The 23,634-nt window shown below is 38.2% G+C and overlaps 1 protein-coding gene across 2 annotated transcripts in view; it reads right to left on the bottom strand.

Annotated features, from left to right (window-relative positions):
• Window positions 1-23,634, bottom strand: part of POLA1 (DNA polymerase alpha 1, catalytic subunit) — a 308,750-nt gene that overhangs the window by 261,136 nt on the left and 23,980 nt on the right. For both annotated transcript variants that reach the window (XM_025373524.1, XM_025373525.1), the window contains exons 11-22: window positions 19,949-20,061; window positions 18,743-18,859; window positions 17,142-17,216; window positions 15,551-15,689; window positions 14,688-14,842; window positions 9,883-9,967; window positions 8,486-8,547; window positions 6,342-6,431; window positions 4,092-4,208; window positions 2,624-2,799; window positions 708-837; window positions 101-220 (exon numbers count right to left, since the gene is read on the bottom strand). In XM_025373524.1, coding sequence (XP_025229309.1) covers window positions 101-220; window positions 708-837; window positions 2,624-2,799; window positions 4,092-4,208; window positions 6,342-6,431; window positions 8,486-8,547; window positions 9,883-9,967; window positions 14,688-14,842; window positions 15,551-15,689; window positions 17,142-17,216; window positions 18,743-18,859; window positions 19,949-20,061 — 1,379 coding nt within the window. The remainder of the gene's footprint in view (window positions 1-100; window positions 221-707; window positions 838-2,623; window positions 2,800-4,091; window positions 4,209-6,341; window positions 6,432-8,485; window positions 8,548-9,882; window positions 9,968-14,687; window positions 14,843-15,550; window positions 15,690-17,141; window positions 17,217-18,742; window positions 18,860-19,948; window positions 20,062-23,634) is intronic.

Below are 23,634 nucleotides of genomic sequence, written 5' to 3'. Positions count from 1 at the left end.
AAAAAAGGCTATCTAAGTATTAAAAAAAGGGGGGGGGTAAATAGGTATTAAAAAGGGAGGGGGTAAGAGAAAACAAAATACTACACAGTTTTGGACCCACCAGTTTTTGCTGAGGCTTTCTGAAAATCTGCTTGTCAGGCACAATATAGTTGTTTTCGTAAAATGCATGAAGCAACAAGAACTCGTTACGCTCGGATCGTCCACCCATCAGCGTCCTGGACTATTAAATGGAATTTATTTTTTAAATTTGAGCTCAAAACCACAACTAACAAAAGCAACTTTGAGTCAGTAAGTTTAGTCACAGCACCTCCTTTAAAACTATTCCTAATAACGGGCTGTTTTTTAAAAAAGGTACTAAATTATTCCTAACGTTTTCTTTAAGCATTATAGTTAAAGGAGACAAAGACAGCTTAAAATATTGACAACTTGGCTATTTATTTACTCCCAAATGGACCATTCCACTAAACAGACACATCCAGATGTTAGAAAGATGATCCGTATGTTCGCCCAAATTTCAACACGCTGCACCTGGCATTCCTCCCCTTCTCCCAACCAGTTCTTCCTTTTACAAAAGAAATCCAGCTTTCGGAATCTAAGTTACTCATTTTATAAGCATGCATCTAGACTCATTATCATATAACAACTACCCCAAGCAAATACTGAATCCAACAGGAAATGCTTTTTCCCCCTTTCTAAGTTAAATTTACCATAATGTTCCCAGCGATGTTAGTGATCTGCAATGCTAATGGAAGAACATTTAGCTCACACATGATCTGCAAAATGAACTTGGCATCTTTCCAGGTGTGTTCCAACAGGTATAACAGTTGAGAAGATTCACTGTACAGAAAAGTAAGAATGAAACAGAATCAAGTAATTAAAAGAAACAATGCCTATAATCAGAACTTTGCAAAATATTACAAGGAATTTTGGGTATAAGTAAATTCAGAGCAACAGCACCTTGGCTTCAGAAACAATTTAAAATAAGGTCAGTATGTAACCAGGAATTCATTCATACCATTGATCCCAATGCTTTTCTCCAAAACACACACACACACACACACACACACAAAATCCCGTAAGGAAAAACTGAAGTAATACAATAATTACAAGCCTGAAAACTATCTAAATCCTTTCATTCATTCCATCCAGTGAGTATATATTGCATGCTTACTATGTGCCAGGCATTGGCTGTGACCAAAACAAACAAAATTTCCTTTCCTCCTGGAGCTTATGTCCTCATGGGGGAGACAGAGTATAAAAAAGACAAAGAAATTAAGTATACAGTATGTTATATAATGTTAAAAGTTAAGCAACGGGAATATTAAGTATCAGAAGCAGAGACTGAAATTTTTGTTAGGAAATAGTGGAAGATTTCACTGAGAATAAAGATCTGGAAAAGGTGAAGGAGCAAGACTTATGGAAAGAGCATTCCAGGCAGACAGGATAGCACACTTAAAAGGCCTGAGCTGCATGCAAATCTGACAGTTCCAGGGCTAGGAAAGAGGCCAATATGGCTAGATCAGAGAGAATGATGGAAAGAGCAGTAGGAGATAACGACAGAGTTAACAACATAGAGACACATTGTAAAGGACCTTGTAAGTAAAAATAAGGACTTTAGTTTTTACTCTGAATGAAACAGAGTCACTGGAAGATTCTGAGCAGAGTATCACATATGACTTGATTTTAGCAGGATAACTCTGGTTCTGGATTGAGAATCAACCACAAGGGGGAAAGGGCAAAAGTAGGAGATAGGCATATTAACCCAGTAATCCAGGGGAAAGAGGATAGCAGCTTAGACAGGATGGGTCCAATGGAGTTGAAAAGAAGTGGTCAGACTTAGATATATTTAGAATATAGAACTGACAGGATACCCTGATGCATCTAGTGTGGGATATCAGAGAGAGGAATTAAAGATGCCTCAGAGATTTTGGGCTAAGTAAGACTCTGGAAGTTTCCAGTGATAATGGAAAAATACATTTATTAATTTAGTAAGGAAAGACTACAGGAAGAACCTAGGATCGATCAGAGCTCAGTTTTGAACAAGCTGGGAGTTCACATTAGATATCAAGTAAAATAGGTAAAATAGATACACTGAGTCTGGAATTTAGGGAGGTCTAACCTGAAGATACACAGGTGGGAGGCATAGGCATCCACATGGTATTTAAATTCCTAAGACTCAATGAGATCACCTAGAGAGGGAGCAAAGTCAGAAAAGAGAAGTCCAAGGAAGAACTCAGGAAGAATTAGCAGGAATGAATGAGAGATGGTCAGAGGAGTAGGAGGAAGAAATAAGCAAGCAATACCTCTAACTTAATGATTGCTCAGTTTTTATATTTCTAAAATATCTACCCTAATTCCTGAATAAATGAATTAAGAGTAGAAATCTAAATCCAAACTACTGTTAGGAAACATCAAGATAGTGTTAACACAGGTGAGGGAGATGGAGATAAACTGATCAATTACAATAATTCAAGAGGTAAACTAGTTCAAATTATGAAAATAGTGGAAACAATTTCCCCTCTACAGCACCACTGGCTCATGTCCCTCCAGACTAAGGATAGTACTAGCGTCCTGCTGTTGTTAATTTCAAGACAGATGAATTCTGAAGAATCTAGGATCGTACCTGTACATATTTCGTATATCTTCCGTTGGGATTACAACCCTTTCAGTTTTTAGAATCTGCTGAACAAGTTCAGACAGATGGTAGCTTTTACAACGAATCAATTCCTTTGCTGAAATTTCCACATCACAGATCATTCGACCACAGGTAGCATTTCTTTCACCAAATCCACTCCGGCCCTACGAGATGGGAACAAAAAGCAAATTTCATGAAAGAGCAGACACTGAGAACATTTCTTTCTAACATATTTTGATGCTGGCCCAAAATTATGATAAAACTCTCATTCTTCCATTTATCAATCAAATATTTTTGAACATTTACTATGTATCTGACATTATTCTAGGCACTCAGGATACAGCAGTGATCAAAACAGAAAGGATTCCTGGCCTCATTTGAAATGTATAATAAAAAACAGACATCATAAGCAAGAAATTATATAGTTTTAGGAGGTAACAAGTATATGGAAAATGGGAAAACAGAGCAGGGTGAGGGGTACAAGGAATATGAGGGGACTGCATCTTAAATAGGGCAATGGGGTATACCTCACTGAGAAGATGTCATATAAAGAAAATCTTGAAGGGGGCAAAAAGCTAAGCAAGTATTCAGATGAAGTGCTAATAACAACTCTACCACCTTAAAGATATGAGTAAGAAAAGAAGCAAGAGCAGTGGCCCCAACTTTGATCTGTAGTGGCAGAATCCTCTAGAGAACATTATGAAAAAGGTACGGATTCCTAACTTATCTGATGAGGCAACATGTCCATTTTATTTATAAGCTTTAAGAAAAATAAGATTTCAAGCACTGAGCAGTATCAGGTTTAGAAGAAGGTGCTTCACACAAAAATTGCAAAAACCTTCATACATGAAGCAAGCAGGTAGAATGAAAAGTACACACTGGCTTTAAGTCACCCAGGCCTGGGTTCAAATCTCAGTTGTTCCCCCTTACTAGTTACATGATCCAGAACAAGTTATGTTACCCCTATGAGACTGTCTATAAAATAAAACTGGAGTTGTCATGAGAGGTAACTAACACAGAAAGCACTAGTTCTTTGCCTTCTTTTTTCCTTTTTTTAAATTACAAGATATCATCAAGCAATATTGCATTCTTATACAACCAACATCAATTCTCCTCCATTCATTCTTCCCATCTTCTTCCTAAATGATAACACTCAACGACCCTGCAACCTTGCCCTAAGGGCTGTCACTTCAGGAATGACAAAGTGAAGGTAACATGTATGTGCTGTCTTTGTTCACTATTCCTAGATTCTAGCTGATGATTTTAAAAACTACCAGAGGCTTTTACGAATAATATGCTGAATTCAAAGGAAAAGATGTTTAGTGCCAAAGTTAAAATGTACTGAAGTTACTATAACAAGATAACCAATTCCTATTTTAAAAAGTATAGGGTGTTCCCTGGTAGCTACCCCACATTAAAATAAATAAATAAATAAGATTTTGAAAATTATTATTACCCCAAGCTTTGGCATGTTGGATCGCTTCAGTCGACCTATCTTGGACCAGTGAGGAGCTTTGCACACATTAATTCTCTGCAGTAGAACTTCCAGTTCAAACCCATAAATATTATGACCCTAGTCAGAAAAAGAAGGCAGCTGATAATGTTATAACAAATGCAAATTAGAGGATTTATCTTCATACGCACAGAATTTCTTTGCCCTTTCTTTTTCTAGTCTCTAATTGAAAACATCATGCACTTACCTCCGATTGGGGGTCCTTTCTTCTTCAGGAATTTATTCATCAGCAGCATTCATTAGCCTTGACATTAACAAGGCTGCTAAGCAGATTGCTGGAATAAACTTTATTTCATCCTAATTGATGCAAGGCTCATATGATGTATTTTAATTTGCAACTCATGCCTCACAGTCTCGGAGGCAAATGCAAATTTAATGTCCCATACTTTTCATGTGATCGGTAAAAGCTAAATTCAAATAATTCCACTTTGCTTCCTTAAAAACAAAGAACCTGCCTGTGTTGTATGACAGTTTATGCAAGACTTCTTCAAAAGCTCAGGAACTGCATTTAGCTTCTTTTTTAAAAATTAAGTTCAAACACTACTGATTTAGACTCATAAGTGATATACAACAAGATAAATATATAATACCACTAAATAGTTCAAATAAGAAACTTGTTAAAAATGAAGAAACTATATAGAGTAGAAACTATCTCAAAAATGCAACTAGATTTCATTTCCATAATTTCCAACATGTGAACATGATTCACTTGCCTATGTTTACCAAAACTTAGATCAAATTTAAAATAATTCACATCAATAAATATGCTTGTTATTAAACTTAATTAAAACTATATACCACTACTTAGAGTAGTCAAAATCACAGAAACAAAAAGTAGAATGGTGGTTGTCAGGGGCTGAGGGAATGGGAAGTTAATGAGTACAGTGTTTCAGTTTTACAAGATGAAAAGAGTTACAGAGGTGGATGGTGGTGATGGTTGCATAACATTATGAGTGTAGTTAATACCATTGAACTGTATACTATAAAATGGTCAACATAGTTAATTTTATGTTATGTGTATTTTACCACTAGATATTTACAGCAGTTTTGCTTATTAAATTAGAAGACCCAAAGGCCTGGAGGAGGTCTCACTTACAAATTATAATACCTAGAATCAGGGACCCAAAATTCATGTCAGAATTCCATCTTACATCTAGATTTCTCATGCATAGACTTGGCTCTAACACTGGAAGCCAGACCAGGTTTCCCAGGCTTCATGGCATCTCCTTGGGGTCCAAGACGCTGTTGTTATTGGAGGCTGACTGAGGGCCTGGTGCTGAGACAGAATGTCACAGTACAACACTGTGGACAGAATCTTGTTGGAACTTTAAAGATAGGTCTTGAAATATCATAAGGGAAGTGGGTGCAGAGATATCGCTTCCAATCCACAGGAACTCAGGATGCTAGCCATACAGTAGCCAAATAAGGGTATCCAAGAGTAAAAATGAATGTAGGGAAGAATACGGCAAACACTTTTGTAAGACTTCAATGTACCCAAATTACCCATATCACATCCAAAATATAGGCATTTATAGCCTACATTCTGAAAAAAAACAAAAATAATGATTGATCCATTAACCTAGAAAAAAGACAAATGAAGGAATTCCATATTCTATAAACTAGAAAGGCCAGAGGATATATAAAGCAAAATGTTGCTTTACGACTCTCAGGTATTGGGGCAAAAAATAGCTCAATGAATTATTAGCTCAAGCTGTCTAGTGGGGACATACTGGATCGTCAAGAGAAAAATTAATTCCGAGCCCTGAGTTTTCAAAGGAATATGTCATAGAGATCCACTGAACTCATAAAATTAAAATACTTAGTTTTATGACTTGCACCAAACCAAGGGAATTAATAAACTCCTGTGACCACTATATAACTACTAAGTCAAGATTTTGGCGATAACTCCGTTTGTACAGATTTACTTACTTATGTGCTGGTCTCTAAGCATAAATAGCCAGACAATCCTTAACTTCAACACTAAGTCATGGGTTGCTTTTATATTAGAGAAAAAAAAAACTATCTTGCAGTGGGCTTGTTATTTTTTTCTCCTATTAGCAGCAATTCCCACCAGTCCACAGAATCATTTCACTCTGAAAAGATTGTTTGCTGCTCGAAAGCACCAATAAAGTCATACTGAAAAGAACTAAGAAATGAAGAGCTTCCCCACAACATGATCAAACATCTACTCACCACAATGATATCAGGATCAATTTTGTGAACTTTTGCAAGGAAAAAACCTAGCAGTGTTCTTTCTGTTGCAGCAACCTCAACCTTCACATTCTGTTAGATAAAAACACACCAGTCACTGACAACTCTTTACTGTCAACAAGTACTGTACCTTGGCTTCTTGTTCAACTATGGTAAGATTTCTTAGGGTTAAAAGACACCATTCATTTCAAAATTAAACGTAGCAATGAAATTCCTGATTCTAGGTTTCATAGTAATAATTGCAAAGTCTCTGAGGAGCTCATTCTAGTAATAAGCATGTGAATAAAGCAAAAGATTAAGCATTGAGCAACATAAAATACAGAAATGTCCCTCCACAGGGACATGCTTGTGCATCTGTACACATTCAGAGCATATGAATCGGAGTACCTATCAAAAACATACTTTCCTACATAATCCCTGGTAGACTTCACTGTTTATGTATTTACTGGGCAAAGAAATTCCAAGGATTGTATAAAATAATTCCAAATGGTAAGATAAGAACTGATAAATAAGAAACTAGACTAAAAACAAACATATTTAAGAATTATAAGTGACTGGGCGCAGTGGCTCACACCTGTAATCCCAGCACTTTGGGAGACCGAGACGGGTGGATCACCTGAGGTCAGGAGTTCGAGACCAGCCTGACCAACATGGTGAAACCCTGTCTCTACTAAAAATACAAAATTAGCCGGGCGTGATGGCACGTGCCTGTAATCCCAGCTACTTGGGAGGCTGAGGCAAGAGACTTGCTTGAAACTGGGAGGTGGAGGTTGCAGTGAGCGGAGATTGTGTCATTGCACTCCAGCCTGGGCAACAAGAGCAAAACTCCGTCTCAAAAAATAAAAATAAAAAGAATTATAAGTGTTTTAAGCATAAACAAAACCTATCTTCACACAAAAGGCTTCTATTTGGATTAGTGATTATAAATCAGGTATTCAAAAGATCCACTCATTAAAAATCTCTAAAAATGGAAGTTGATGGTTATTTGTTTTCTACAACTAGGTCAGTTTAAAAATGTCAGTTTGGCTGGGCACGGTGGCTCACACCTGTAATTCCAGCATTTTGGGAGGCTGAGGCGGGTGAATCACTTGAGGTCAGGAGCTTGAGACCATCCTGGTCAATATGGTGAAACCCTGTGTCTACTAAAAATATAAAAATTAGCCAGGCATGGTGGCATGAGCCTGTAATCCCAGCTACTTAGGAGGCTGAGGCATGAGAATCCCTTGAACTAGGGAGTGGAGGCTGCAGTGAGCCAATATCACGCCACTGCACTCCAGCCTGGGCGACAAAGTGGGACTCTGTCTCAAAAAAAAAAAAGTCGGTTTGACTGTAATGGAATTTTCCTAGGTCATTTTACTTGGTTGTGTAATTCACGGCACTTCACAAGTAATAGCCTAATCTAACAGTACCTCCCAACTACTGGACTTCTGAAGCCAATTAAATAAAATAAGTAGAACCCGACGAAGTTGCTTACTTTTGCAAAGTGAAGACATTAAAAAAAAAAAAAAAACTTAAAAATGTATCAGTATCATTACTTCGTAAAAGAAACAACATACAATCCATAAAAGAAAATTATTTTGATTGAATACATTTACCTTTGTGAAAAATTCACTACATTATACTGCTTCCCACTCCTCCCCATTTTATTAAGAACCCATGAAAACTTCTTCATGGAGCACGCTGGAATTTAGAGATCAGTGATCCATTTTGGCCAGCCCTATGTCAACTTTGTCAATACATGGCTTAACATCCACAGTATTTCCAACTTCATTTGGCTTCCCTCAAGCTGGGGAGGGACTCTACCCAACACCTTCCCAAAACAGTAATCATATGATCATGCATTTTAGAGAAGAGTCTAATTAAGCTATTGGAGGGGGGTTTGAGCCTATCCAACCACCAATACAGTACAGAATCCCATTATTTTTAGGTAGTAAAACATTTAAACATTGTTAAATAATGCTTCTAGATGTATATGTCTAACACATTTTAATGGGTCGATGTCATAGTCCAATCTGGCAGGAATGAATCTAACAAAATGTAAAACAGCTTCTTTCTACTAGTCCATACCATCCCCCTTTTCTTTCTCTCTCCAAACAAATAGGTGCTTCATATAATGAACATTTTACCTTCTTCTCAATGACTTCTTTGAAAGCATATGGAAAAATACAGTCCTTTGGTTTAGACACAACTGTAAAAAGGAAAAAAAAAAAAAGATTCCAACACCCATCTTAGTCTAATTTCAGGTAATCATACAGTACATGTTTCCAAACGAAACTGTCTTAAATATATTCCCCCCATCCCTAAAGAATTAGGAGGATCATCAAATACTTCGACTGGTCATGCTGATGACCTCAAAAGAATAGTCAAGCACAGAACCCCAAGTCCCTGCAGTTGTTAAAACTGCTTTGATGAAACATTTGCTACCTATCCATTGAAGTCAGAATGGAAGATTTTAGCAGTCTTCCTCAAAGGAAATCGCACCACCACCAATGCCCCAAGCAGCATACAGTGGAGAAACTCAGTTCAACCTTCTCAAAAGGTAAAACTGACCAAAGCTTCCCCCATTACACACTATAAGTTCCTTACCATACACAACAGCTGTTCACATAGTGACGTACATAGAGGAAGTGAAAAAATGCATGTTGAAATGAGCTCATGAAAAAAAAAAGAAATAAGCTCATGATTGCTCTCTTCTACATATTTTCCAGGCTATTCTCATGATTTTGTTCCATGTGTTCCACCCACTTAAGGGGTAAAATTTCACAACAATCATACCTCACACTCCCTTCTCTGCATGTTTTAGTCCTACTTTCCTAATACCCAAGAAAACCAGACAAGAGGCTAGCCAAGTTAATCTCTGCTTCTGGGCTGAAAAAGATCCCAGGAAATAAAATAGGTCAATGGTATTGATCCCTTTTCTAAAAAAACAGCAAAATGCTTAGGTAACTGGCCAAGCTCTCAACATGGAATATATCATGGAATATAGTCTCCTCCTTGAGGACTGACTCATAAAACACACATGCAGACCTTCATGGAATTGTTTCATCCACTGAATTTTATGCATGGCACAACTCAACTCCAATTGATATTACTATAACTCCTCCCATATAGGTAAATATTTGTTCCTTGGCATCTTGCCTCATCACACAGAAAACTTTGATCAAGTTTCTATGATAGGTTATTAGAATGACATCAGAAAATAGTTAAAGCCTAATTTTGACCCAGGAAAAAACTACTCAACCTCAGTAGAGCAACCATTGAAACAAAAAAAAAAAGATATCAAATAGACTCCAGACTTCTGCTCCTAGAAAAAAAAAATGAACCAGCTGAATAGGAGGCAACCAACCCAATAAAACTTAGTTTCCACGGCAAAAACAAAAAACAAAACAAAATGCTCTTTAACAATATGCACTATTCTTGAAAACAATTTTTGAAAAACAAGTTACTGATGCAATCGCTGGAAAAAAAAAATAAGGAAATTCAAATCAAGCTGTTAGTAAACCAGCTTAAAAAAAATACATACCACAGAAGTGTGACTGAAAGGGAGGCTTTGGGGCTGCTTTATCCAATGCAAAACTGTGATGGACCAAAGCTGCCACAGCAATAATCTGCAAAGAAAGGAGGAAAAAACCCACTTACCAGACTGCTACTATATATTCTGCATTCTCACCAAAATCACCAAGAATATTTAAAGATACACATTTAAATACATACGAAAACTTTGGCCAGGCGTGGTGGCTCATCCCCATAATTCCAGCACTCTGAGAGGCTAATGCAGGTGGACCACTTGAGGTCAGGAGTTCGAGACCAGCCTGGCCAACATGGTAAAACTCGGTCTCTACTAAAAATACAAAACTTAGCTGGGCATGGTGGCGTGCACCTGTAATCCCAGCTACTCAGGAAACTGAGGCAGGAGAATCACTTGAACCCAAGAGGCAGAGGTTGCAGTGAACTGAGATCGTGCCACTGCACTCCAGCCTGGGTGACAGAGTGAGACTCTGTCTCAAAAGATAATAAATACTTTAAACTTTTTATTATGAAAATATGTAAGGCCGGGCGCGGTGGCTCAAGCCTGTAATCCCAGCACTTTGGGAGGCCGAGACGGGCGGATCACAAGGTCAGGAGATCGAGACCATCCTGGCTAACACGGTGAAACCCCGTCTCTACTAAAAAATACAAAAAACTAGCCTGGCGAGGTGGCGGGCGCCTGTAGTCCCAGCTACTCGGGAGGCTGAGGCAGGAGAATGGCGTAAACCTGGGAGGCGGAGCTTGCAGTGAGCTGAGATCTGGCCACTGCACTCCAGCCTGGGCGACAGAGCGAGACTCCGTCTCAAAAAAAAAAAAAAAAAAAAAAAGAAAATATGTAAACACATTAAAAAAGACAAAATAATAAAATAACTCCTATATAGCCATCATCCAGTTTCAATTATCAACTCATCTATAACCCTACCCACTTCCTTCCTTTCTCTAGATTATTTTGAAGCAAAACCCAAACCCATCATTTTATCTGGGAAGATTTCAGCATCAATCTCTAAAACTGGTTTCTCAATCGTGGAGCTATTGACACCTTGGGCCAAATAATTCTTTGTTGTGGGGGCTGTCCTGTACACTGTATGATGTCAGCAGCATCCCCAGCATCTCCCTACTAGTTGCCAGTATTACCATCCCCAGATGCCCTGAATTGTGATAACCAAAAATGTCTCCAGACATTGTCAAATGTCCCCTTAGAGGCAAAATCTCACCCAGTTGACAACCACCACCACTCTGAAAGATAAGAAGTTTGAAAAATATAATCACAATTATTTCACCTAATACAATTATAAGAATAGTAATTTCTTAAAATCATCAATTATCCAGGCAGAATTTAAATTTTCATATTTTCCAATTATCTCAATTTTATTCACCACATAAGGACCATACTTAGTTATGGTTGATATGTAAAACTACAGATACAACCCTATCCCATCTGTCATTCCCCTGCAATTTATTTGTTAAAGACACCAGGCTGTTTGTCCTAGAGAGTGCCCCATAGAATGGATTCCACTGCTTGTGTCCCAACAGCATCATTTAACTTGTTTTTCTGTCTCCACACTGCCTATAAATTCATAGTTAGGTCTAAAAGCTTGATCAAAATCAGGTTCAATTTTGGAGCAAGAATACTTTAGAGGTGCTGATTACTTCTATCAAAAGGCACAGGCACATAATGTCTGCTCATCTCTACCTTAGAGATATAAGCACCCACTGGTGATCACTTCCTAGATCCATTATTTCACCGGCAATTACAAAGTGGTACTATTCCATTTATCTTTCATTTATTAGCTGAAACCTTCTATGAAGAGAAACTTCCCCTCATCAATTATTTGGTTGCTGAGGTATAGTATGCGTTCAGAAAAGTCAAAAAACTTATTCATTCAATCCCTTTATCAGTTTTCAAAATGAGTTGGTTCCCTAGCTTCCTTCAGAAGTGATCAATGTGGTGTCATTGCAGACAATATCATTATGAACTCATGGATCTGATGTGTTGCAATCTGTTAAACTTATTCTTACCCTCACATTGTCCCATCTTTGTTCAGTAGAAGACTCTTCAAGTTGATTCCTGAGTCCTTTTGACATATCTTCAGTAGATTTTAATACTGTCCTTGCTTTCTGGTATAAGATGTTACAGACATCCTGGACATTTCCTTCCCTGAATCAGCCACTACTCCAGAGAACCCAATTTCCTTTTATTAGAAAATGGGGCCGGGCACAGTGGCTCACGCCTGTAATCCCAGCACTTTGGGAGGCCAAGGTGGGTGGATCACTTAAGGTCAGGTGTTTGAGACCAGTCTGGCCAACATGGTGAAACTCCGTCTCTACTAAAAATACAAAAATTAGCTGGGCATGGTGGTGGTGTATGCCTATAATTCCAGCTACTCGGGAGGCTGAGGCAGGAGAATCACTTGAACCCAGGAGACAGAGGTTGCAGTGAGTGGAGATCACATCACTGCACTCCACTCCAGCCTAGGAAGACAGCAAGACTCCGTCTCAGAAAAAAAAAAAAAAGAAAATGGAAACTGGAAACCTCAATCTGGACACTAGAGGTGGATACTTTTTTAAAATTTTAACTAACTACTAATTAAACTTCTCCCAAACACTTAACTATGGCCACCTAACGTATTAACTATTATTAAAAGATCACGTCAGGTGCAGTGGCTCACACCTGTAATCCCAGCACTTTGGGAGGCTGGGGTGGGCAGATCACGTGAGGTCAGGGGTTCAAGACCAGCCTAGGCAACAAGGTGAAACTCCATCTCTACTAAAAATTAACCGGGTATAGTGGCCCACACCTGTAATCCCAGCTACTCGGGAGGCTGAGGCAGGAGAATCACTTGAACCTGGGAGGCAGAGGCCACAGTAAGCCGAGACTACATCACTGCGCTCCAGCCTGGACAACAGAGTGAGACTCTGTCTCAAAAAAAAAAAAAAAAAAATCAAATCACAAACTAAAAAAAAAAAATTAGAGTGAAAATACTGACAAAATGCTGTTAAAAAAGATCCCTATCAATGTTAAAAGGGCTTAGGAAGTTAAAACATAACAACAAAAATAAATAAATAAATAAATAAAGCATCAGTCACGACTGCATGTAATGTAGGTCCCAACCTCCTACTAGGACAACTGGCAATAAAAGAGAAAGAAGTAAGCATTTATCCTGTCTTTCCTGAATAAACCATTATGGCATAACCAAATAATACTGGCTAAAGAGAAAAATTTAATTTTATAGAAAAACTTAAAAGCCATAGACAGAATTATAAAAAACCACCATTTTACAGCTCCTAATGAAATAACTAATTCAAGCAAAAATGACTAATAAATGAAGCCATTAGCTCAGTGGTTCTCAACTGGGGGTAATTTTATATACACATACACATCCCCTGGCGTTGGGACATCTGATGATGTGTTTGTAGGCATTTTTTGGTTGTCACAACTAGAGGGGAGGGATGCTACTGGCATCTAGAAGGTAAAGACCAGGGACACTGTTAAACATCCTACAATACCCAGCACAGTACTCCACAAAAGAATTATCCAGCCCAAAATACATGTAGTGTCAAGGTTAAAAAACCTTAGATGAAAAGCTGATGGAGAACTACAATAGTTCTCATTCATTCAGCCGCTAATCAGACACAGACTCGCTAATAGCAGGTTATTTTTTTCCATTGATCCCAGCCTTTGTCAACTAATAGCAGCTTAACCAGACATTGTGTCTTCTGATATGATGTAATATGAAGTACACTGCATCACCTATAAAGCATTTTGGCTAAAAAAGTTGAACCTGAATCTAATTTGATCCTTTAGAGCTCATTTATAGTATGCGGAAATATGAAGGATATGGCTGGATCGGCACACTTTTTCTTTCAAGAGCCAGACAGTAAATATTTTAGGCTTTGCAGGCCATATGGTCAGTGTTACTACTCAACTCTGCTGTCATAGTGCAAAAGCAGCTGTAGACATGGTGTCTTCCAATGAAACTTGACTTACACAAATAGGTAGCAGGCTGGATTTGGCTTACAGACAGCTCATTGCCTGCCAACCCCTGGTATAGAGGAAAAGTCCAATGACACCACAACAAAGCAAATAAATAGAGAAAATGGGATATTCTACGAGACAACCAACAATGATTCTTTAATTTTTCAATGTTATTAAAAAAACTGGAGAGTGGGAGTGAGTTCTTCCTATTTAAAAGAAATTCAAGAGGCACAGAGATTAAACACCATCTGTGAATCTTGTGTGAATCCTGATTCAAACAAACCGAGTGTTAAAAGGCATCTTGAGAGACGGAGTCATCTAAGTATGGACTGAGTATTTTAGATTATACCAAGGAGTCACTGTTAATGTTATTAGGTGTGCTAAGGGTATTATATAAGAAATACCACATTTTGAGAGAAGCATACCAAAGTTCACAGGGAAAATGACACAATGTCTGAGACTAGCTTTAAAATACTTCAAGAAGACAAAAAAAGGAGAGAAATAACCAAGTGTGACAAAATCTTGCTAATTGCTGAATATGAGTGATTGTTATGGGGAGTTCATTTTATTATTCTGTCTGTGTCCATTTGAAGTTCTCCTAAGTAAAAAATTTAATAGACAAAAATAAGTTCAGCAATCTAAGTCTTTAAGAAAGAACTCCAACACTAGACAAATTCAATTCATTCTCTATAATAAGAGTTTAGTAGTGAATTAGTATTCTTTCCCCTCCAAAAAGAACAACTTTCTCTTAAAGCAAAGCTGTGCAAGTTCAGGCAAGTATCGCATCTAAGGCATGGGTACAAAATCTGTCCTATTTTTTAAACCTCATTTTGATGGTTCTTTGCATTCTGCATTGTCTTCATGCTGAAAGCCATCACGACAAGCGGTGGAGGACTGACATCCTTAATTACATTCACCAGGTCTGGTTTCAAAGCCATTGCCTCAACTTTACACCAACTGATTGGCTGATTCAAGAGCTCTGAAAAAGAATAGATACAACAGATCAATAGCTATTTACTGAAAAAGAAAAACTACTATAATTAAGACATCTGTCATTAACTGGCATATTCTTCAACTCTGCCTTCTAATAAGAATGACATATTATAACATCTAACTAAAAATAAGCCACATTACTGGGTTGTATGCAAATCCTCACGTGTGTGTACATATGTTCATTTTCCTGGGAAAGAGGTCTATAGCTTTCATAAGATTCTCCAAAGAATCCAGGACTCAAAATAGGTTTTAAAACAACTGAAACACTGCCTTGGAGGAATCATGAAACATTTTTAAGACAAAGCAGACTATCATAGAAGCAATTACTGAAAAACATCAGGTAACAGGCCAAACATGCACTATCTATATTGAATAGCGATTCTCCTCCTTCAAAGGTCAGCAGTTCACTATGCAGAACAGCTGGGCCACATCAGCCAGGTCAGAAGTACATATGAATAACAGCATAATGAGGGATGCACCCCAAACTAAGGCCTCCCTCAGACTAAACTGCCAGGCATTACAGAGATAAGGTGATTCCAAATGTACTCCCTATACTCACTCAAGGAAAACTGAAGAAACAAACAGAAAAGGAAGTAGACACATTAAAATAAATAGATCAATTTCCTAACTTCCCTTTTAAAAACCACATCTATCAGCAATCTATTCAGCATCCTGAGCATATTTTTTTCCTTACGTGGACTTTTTACTTCAAGCCAACAAGGTCCTTTGATCTTTCTGTTCATCAAGAATAGTTCCAGGCTAGATGTGTTGGTCCCAAATACATGAGAAAAAGTTTCTCCTTTCAAATCTTGAGGAAGCTGTGGTATTTCAGCCTGAAAAAGGCAAAAAAAAAAAAAAAATCTTTTTGTTTAAAACTATTACTTTGCATTTTCCAAAGTCTATATTTGAAATAAACAAAAGCCTCTCTATGAAGCACAGAAGAAACCCCTTTGATACATATGAAACGTAATTTGCCACAAATGAAATCCAAAACAATTCACAGTAGGAAACAAAACCAATTCACAATGACAAAATAATGCATCTTGATGACACCCATTAGAAGAAAAATAGGCCAAGAAGCTCCCTCAAAAGAGAATTTCTGTCCAGAGCTGTACATGCCTTACTGATAAAGAATAGCCAAGTAAGTACCACTCCATTAGAAGAATGAAAGCAATAGAGTGGAACTTATTGAAAATACTTTTCATCACCACTGTCAGAAATAGTTCTTAAGTTTTTCTTCTCTCGGAGGCAGAGGTAGGCGGATCACGAGGTCAGGAGATCGAGACCATCCTGGCTAACACAGTGAAACCCCGTCTCTACCAAAAATACAAAAAATTGGCCGGGCGTGGTGGCAGGTGCCTGTAGTCCCAACTACTCGGGAGGCTGAGACGGGAGAATGGTGTGAACCCGGGAGGCAGAGCTTGCAGTGAGCCGAGATCGTGCCACTGCACTCCAGCCTGGGTGACAGAGTGAGATTCCGTCTCAAAAAAAAAAAAAAAGTTTTTCTTTTCCAACGTTGTGGGAACAAAACACTAGCACACAGGTAAAAAGAGGTTAGGGGCCAGGCGCGGCGGCTCAAGCCTGTAATCCCAGCACTTTGGGAGGCCGAGACGGGCGGATCACGAGGTCAGGAGATTGAGACTATCCTGGCTAACACGGTGAAACCCCGTCCCTACTAAAAAATACAAAAAACTAGCTGGGTGAGGTGGCGGGCGCCTGTAGTCCCAGCTACTCGGGAGGCTGAGGCAGGAGAATGGCGTGAACCCGGGAGGCGGAGCTTGCAGTGAGCTGAGATCCGGCCACTGCACTCCAGCCCGGGCGACAGAGCGAGACTCCGTCTCAAAAAAAAAAAAAAAAAAAAGAGGTTAAGGTCCAGTTAATTAACATCCCATAGCAATGACCTTGCCTGTCACAGGACCAAGGGCAGCACTATAGCAATGCTACTGACACTCCTCTCTCACCTTTCCACTGCTCATAAGGGACACTTCAACAGACTAATGATGTCCAACTCCATCGTGTGGCATTCTTTCCACTTGAAAAACACTCGTGCTGTTTCAACTTATTTATTTAAAGATGCATACTCGAAAGCAGAGAAAGGCAGTGTAACCTGTAGTCTATATACTTAATTTTATCCATTTCAATTATTCATTACTATAAATCCACCTCAATGAACTGTGAGCTTGAGAAGCCCTACCAATACTTGTAATTTAAAGTCAGTTGAAAGTTCAAAAACAGAAAAATGTCATTCTCAAGCAAAACCCAGTAATTTTCTTTGTTTGACTTACCGAGTATTTAACTTCCAAGTACTCAGATTTTTCTGGAACATCAGGTATCTCAAAAGCATAGTTCTTTTCCACTGGCTGGGTAAGTAGATATTTTAAAAAATCCTTAAGACAAAAACTTTTCACAAACTAACCAGTATTACACATACAATACATGCTCTTGTATTTAATCATCAAGAATTCTTATGGAACACAAAGGTAAATAAAGCCAAAAAGGTACCCTTTCCTCTTTCAAGTGGAACTAAAACGACGAGTGTCAAAATGCTAAAAGGACTCATCTTGGACACTACAGAACTCAGAAATATTTGCATTCAAGAGGGGCAATAAAAGATTAAAATTTTTTACAATGTTAATGCATTAAATGATTTGCTACTATTTGATATTAAGCAACTCCATCTTAATAGAATAATAATTAGCATTATAATTATAGTTTATATTTACTGAGTGTTGGCTATCTGGCAAGGACTGTTGTAATCATCTAATATGAATTAATGAATTTAACCCTTTCGGGAACTGTTGAAATAGGGCCCTATTTCTCAGATGAAGAAACAGGCACAAAGAAGTCATTCAGCTGGGCGCGGTGGTTCACGCCTGTAATCCCAGCACTTTGGGAGGCTGAGGCAGGCGGATCACTTGAGGTCAGGAATTCAAGACCAGCCTGGCCAACATGGTGAAACCCCATCTTTACTAAAAATACAAAAAAAATTAGCCAAGCACTGTGGCATGTGCCTGTAATCCCAGCTACTCAGGAGGCTGAGGCAGGATTATTGCTTAAACCAGGGAGGTGGAGGTTGCAGTGAGCCAAGATCGCACCACTGCACTCCAGCCTGGGCAACAGAGCAAGACTCCATCAAAAAAAAAAAAAAGTCATTTGGCACTTGTCCAAGTTACACGCTATTAAACAGTAGGGCTAGGACTTAAAGCACAAGCAGTCTGGCCTCAGCACCTATGCTCTTCACCAGTATATCACAATTGCTTCTAGAATTGTAAAGACTTGACCCATCAGCCACAATTCAAAACTCAAATAGTTAATACTGTTAGCCTTATCTTCAGTAACTCAATCCTCCCTGTGATCATTATTAATAGCCAGTATTTTGAGCAGGCTATAGCCCCCACAATTATGGCCAAAGGCATCAATATCTCACTACAATCAGGGCAATTTATCATAACTAGCAAATGAACCGGAGATTTTCATTCTATCAGACTGTATCACAGTCCCTGATTTTTAAAAATAAAACCTTACTTAACTTTCTAACCAAAACATCTTGGCAACAACTAATACAAACGAGAGATCATAGCAGTTTCTTCTCCACTTGGGAATGAGAGCACAAGACATGTTACAAGCACCAGAGGCAATTAATTTGCTATGGATTATCTTTCTATTCAAACTAATAAACATTATTTTATAAGCAGTTTAAAGAGAAAGAAAAAATATTTTTGCAAATCTAATATACTGTTTTTACATTCATACCTATGAAATTTCCATTCAATAAATTATAGCCGCACAGAAAGCATTTTACACAAAGAAAATATACAATAACTATTTGCTATATCAGAAAATAAACAACAAACAGAGTTGGAAAAAAACATCCCCAAATACAAACCTTAGACTTGAACTTCATAATTTTATATTTTGTTGCTATTTTCTCATCAAATTCCTCATAAACATCCTTCATTGAAACTGGAGTTCCTGTTTCTTTCCCCGTATTTAGATCAATTTTCTGTTATCCCAGAGAGGGGGACAGAGGGGAAAAAAGCATCTATACATAAATGATCTTCTCAACCACCAAAAACCCACGTCTATATCAATTTTCATCCTCACCCACTTAAACATTTAATAGCAGTCTTACAGATAAGTTCAAAGATACAAACAGACCCAAAAAATGTACTAAACCAAATGCCCAATTCCTCCCAATGGGATAATAAAAACAAATCAGCAATAAAGATGATCAAGTCTACAAAATGGAAGAATAAGTATTGTAAATCCTGACCAAGAGACTCCACAGTTCAACTGACATGGGGAGGGGCGGAGAGGGAAATGGGGATGTTAAGTCCCAATAAAAAAGGAGAAGCAGACCGAGCATGGTGGCTCACGTCTGTAATCCCAGCACTTTGGGAGGCTGAGGCAGTTGGGTCACTTGAGGTCAGGAGTTTGAGACCAGCCTGACCAACATGGTGAAACCCTGTCTCTACTAAAAATACAAAAATTAGCTCAGCGTGGTGGCGGGCACCTGTAATCCCAGCTACTCGGGAGGCTGAGGCAGAAAAACTATTTGAACCCAGAAGGCAGAGGTTGCAGTGAGCTGAGATTATGCCATTGCACTCCAGCCTGGGCGACAGGACTAGGCTCCATCTCAAAAAAAACAAAAAAAAAAACAAAACAAAACAAAAAGGAGAAGCAAATAGAATTGAACTTGTTAATAAATGGCAATGGCGGGAATATCACTGCTGTCTATGCAGCAAAACCATGAAAACTGGGCCAAATGCCATGTCACATTTTAGAACCTTATAGTTCCAACCCTGATTATCATGGAAATGAGGAGTGAGGGAAAGAAAGCATTATATACTAAAACTCAGAAGCTTTTATACTCTAACAAGTTGAAAAACTGAGTTCTACTTTAATTTTTCTACTTTTCCCAACCTCTAATAGAATTGCTGACCATCAGTGGTCACTCGGCGAGCAGCAAGAAAGAAGCATCAGGATTGTAGAGAATTTGTAGCCCTATTGAAAGATAGAGAGCTGGTTGCAAAACACAGAATATGTGGCAGATTCAACTATTGAGAACTAAAAGCTAATCACTAATGTTTACCATTTCACGGGGAAGGAAGTAAAGCGTTCGCTCGATATTTTTCACCATGACACAACAACTCACATGGGTCTCAGCTGATTCAATCCAAACTTTGCCAAACAGAAATACCACACCTGAAATAAGTGAAAATCACGAGAAAAGAAACATTTCAATTTCACCTAATTAAAGGAGCAATATAGAGGCTCACTGAATGTGTCCACACATTTATACCTTCATGGTAACTCATTTTGACAGCAAATATATCCATTTCCCCACTCCCCAAGACCAGTTCTTTACTCAGTACTGATGCCATACTACACTAACACAATGGTACAATGTATGACCACTGGGAGGACAGGGGACAGAATGATTCTCTAACTTGGCATAAACACCTTCCCCACAATCAGGATTATACAGATTAAGAGAAAGAAAACAGGCCGAGCATGGTGGCTCATGCCTGTAATCCCAGCACTTTGGAAGGCCAAGGTGGGCGGATCACTTGAGCTCAGGAGTTTGAGACCAGCCTGGTCAACACAGCAAAACCCTGTCTCAAAAAAAAAAAAAAAAAAAAAAAGAGAAACAAACACAAGGATTTTTCAACAAATCTCATAATTAAGCCTCTTGTGAGAACTTACAGATCTGAGAATATATTTATAATGTTTTAGCACTTGTATTTACCTATGAAAACCAATATTCATGTATCAGGATAACTAGTGCATCAGTGTTTTTCTATATGTAAAACTGTGTTTAGGAAAAACATAATTTATCTCATATTTCTTATTCCATATAATAATAAATATCTCACAATAGGGACTACTATTTCACCTTTTCTACCTCACAGCTACTTAGGATGTCTAACTAGGTAGTGTTTAGAATGTTCCTTTCTATTCTATTTCAGTTTAACAAATGGTTTAGTAACCAAATCAGTAGATGCTCTCCTTTTGAGATCCCTAAGGAATGAATACCATAAAGTAAAACCATGCCTTTTAAGACATCAAATCACTGTTTATGAAAATTGGCCACTAAGAACAGACTGCAAACATTTGTTAGTCAACCCAGGAGATGGTCACTGTGCAAAATCCTGGGCTCCCTGAATAATTAGACAGCAGTAATCAACAAAGCCACTCAACACAGCCATTTATCTGAGACACTAAGAAAATTCTGGCACATGCAAAGGCCAATTACCCCAGTTTCAAAGACTACTCATCAGTGACTCCTTTTGTCACACATCCTGGTAGAAATAAGACGATCTAAGAATTTTCATTTCTGTAGATGATTAAAATTCTTTTTTTAAATTATACTTTAAGGTCTAGGGTACATGTGCACAACGCACAGGTTTGTTACATATGTATACATGTGCCATGTTGGTGTGCTGCACCCATAGATGATTAAAATTCCTACAAGAGTTCTGAGACTTTCAGCTTAGGGGGGTAACAGGGAGGGTAGATGGGGAGGGAGAGGGAAGGAAGGACTATGGGAACATTAAAAAAGAAAAAATATCACAGTAACTCAGAAAATTAAAAGTCATCCTCACAACAGTTAAAGATGGAAAAACAAAATGCCATGCAAAGAAAAATAAAGACCCTAATATTGGATTCAAAGATTCAAATAGCTCATTTTACAGTCAAACTAATATCACACTTCATGCAACACATTTGACACTGTTTATGCCTCATTTGCCACAAAAAAGATCATGGTAAACAAAGATTACATTCCCCCTAAAGTTACTAGCTGAAACCAGGTGCAGTCAGGATTATTCAACCTTGAAAAAGTCATAATGAAGACAGGATATCTTCCCATATGCAAAGAGTAAGATTCTTTTCATAATTATGGAGCATTCAGCAACAACTGACTGACTTAGAATCTGTTAGAAAGTGAGAAACAATAACAGGGTATTTTGGAGTGCTTCATTTTTATTAGCAGCATTGATTTCACCAAAGCTCAGTGATCATTACCTGCTATCACAATGAAAGTGTTCAACCCTCTAAGATTAAAGGAGTTTTTTTAAGCTATCTAATTTAACCCATTGGCATCAATAACAGAGAAAGATGTGCCATAGGAGAGAACACAACTTGAGAAGTACCAGGGAACCAGAACAGCAGAGTGGACTGAGGGTGAGAAGCCCAAGCTTCTACCACTAAAGAGCTATTATATTTTTTGGAGCCTCAGTTTCTTAAGTGCATAACTAGACTAGCTGATCTCTGAGGCCTTCTCCAGCACCAGAAATTTCATTCTGCCTTAGCATTTGCATGACAGATCAATAACAAATTAGTATCTCTTTCAATTGCAAAATATTTTCCAATATTGGTTGAAAAAGCCCATCCATGACTATGTTCAGTACCAGGAACTCAACACCACCATATATCATAAACTGGTTGCTTTGCAAATATAGCTGTGCTTCAATGCTTCAATCTTCTAACACTTGTCACTACAGACCAGCACTAGTTGAAATAAATTTCTGTGATGATGGAATTGTTGTTTCTGAGCCATCCAATATGGTAGCTATTAGCCACAGTTGCTATTGAGCACCTGAAATGTGGCTAGTGACCAAGAAAATAAATGTTAATTTGTATTGCATTTTAATTTATTTAAATTTAAAGAGCTACAGGTGGTTGGTGGTTACCACAGTGGACAATGCAGCTCTAGATCCTTACCCTGCAAAACAATACTCTGTTTACTAAGAGTATCAACTAGTAAACAAAATGTAGAAATAACCAACTCATTTTCACATAAGAAAGAAGGTTGTTGCTTCTTAAGGTTCTAATCCGTGGCAATTGACGCTGGCAATATGAAGCTTTATGGGTGTATTTACTTCATGGGGTTGTAGGGGAGTGGGGAACCATTCACTTTTGTGTTATGCATTCTCATACCCCACAAAGCTACAAAGCTTTAAGATGCAAACTCAGTAATAGTAGCAAATACAACATTAGTCTGAAATTTTTCACCTGCATCTACAGGACTGTCAGTCACTGTGCAGTTTATTTCAACAACTATTTATTAAACACCTACTATGTGCAAGGCATTGTTGCTGGATGCTGGAAATAAAAGATCCCAGCCCTCCAGGAGCTTACAGGCTTTGTGGCAAAGAAAAACACAGACTCAGATCATTTCAAAATAATAGGACAAATGCTACAGTGGGAAAGGCTATGATGTAGTCACAAGGAGAAAGTGCTCCTAGACCCGTCTGGAAGTTTAGGTAAACTCCCAGAAGATAACATCTGGGCTGAATTTTAAAGAATCAGTCAAATGAGGGCATTCCAATCAGACAAAAAATAATGAGTAAAGGAACACAGGTATAAAGAGTAGCAAAGTATATACAGAGAACTATTTCTAGGGAACAAAATTCATAGACAGCAGGCATCAGAAGCCTTGCTAAGGAGTTTGGACTTTATGTTGTACGCAGTAGCCACCGAGGATTTTTTTTAATGAGGAAATGACATGGTCAGAATTGCCCTTCTGATCAGTCCCTCTAGCAATGATGTGGAGGACGATAGCTAGGAGATCAATTAGGAGGCTGGTGCAATTGTTTCAGTGGGCAAGAAGCGATCGGGGTAGCAGATATGAGGAGAAAGAGAAGGTAAGTTGTCCATTTTCGGCAGAGAAAACTAACCAGACTTGGAAAGGGAAATGAAGAAGAGCAGGGAATCAAGGATGGCTCCCAGGTTTCTAGTTTTGATGGGACCATTAACCAAGATAGGGAATGAAAT

Source organism: Theropithecus gelada, chromosome X, assembly GCF_003255815.1.
Source record: "Theropithecus gelada isolate Dixy chromosome X, Tgel_1.0, whole genome shotgun sequence".
In the NCBI taxonomy this organism is placed as follows: domain Eukaryota; kingdom Metazoa; phylum Chordata; class Mammalia; order Primates; family Cercopithecidae; genus Theropithecus; species Theropithecus gelada.
Note: the sequence above shows the minus strand (reverse complement) of the source record. Positions and strands in the feature narration are given on the sequence as shown.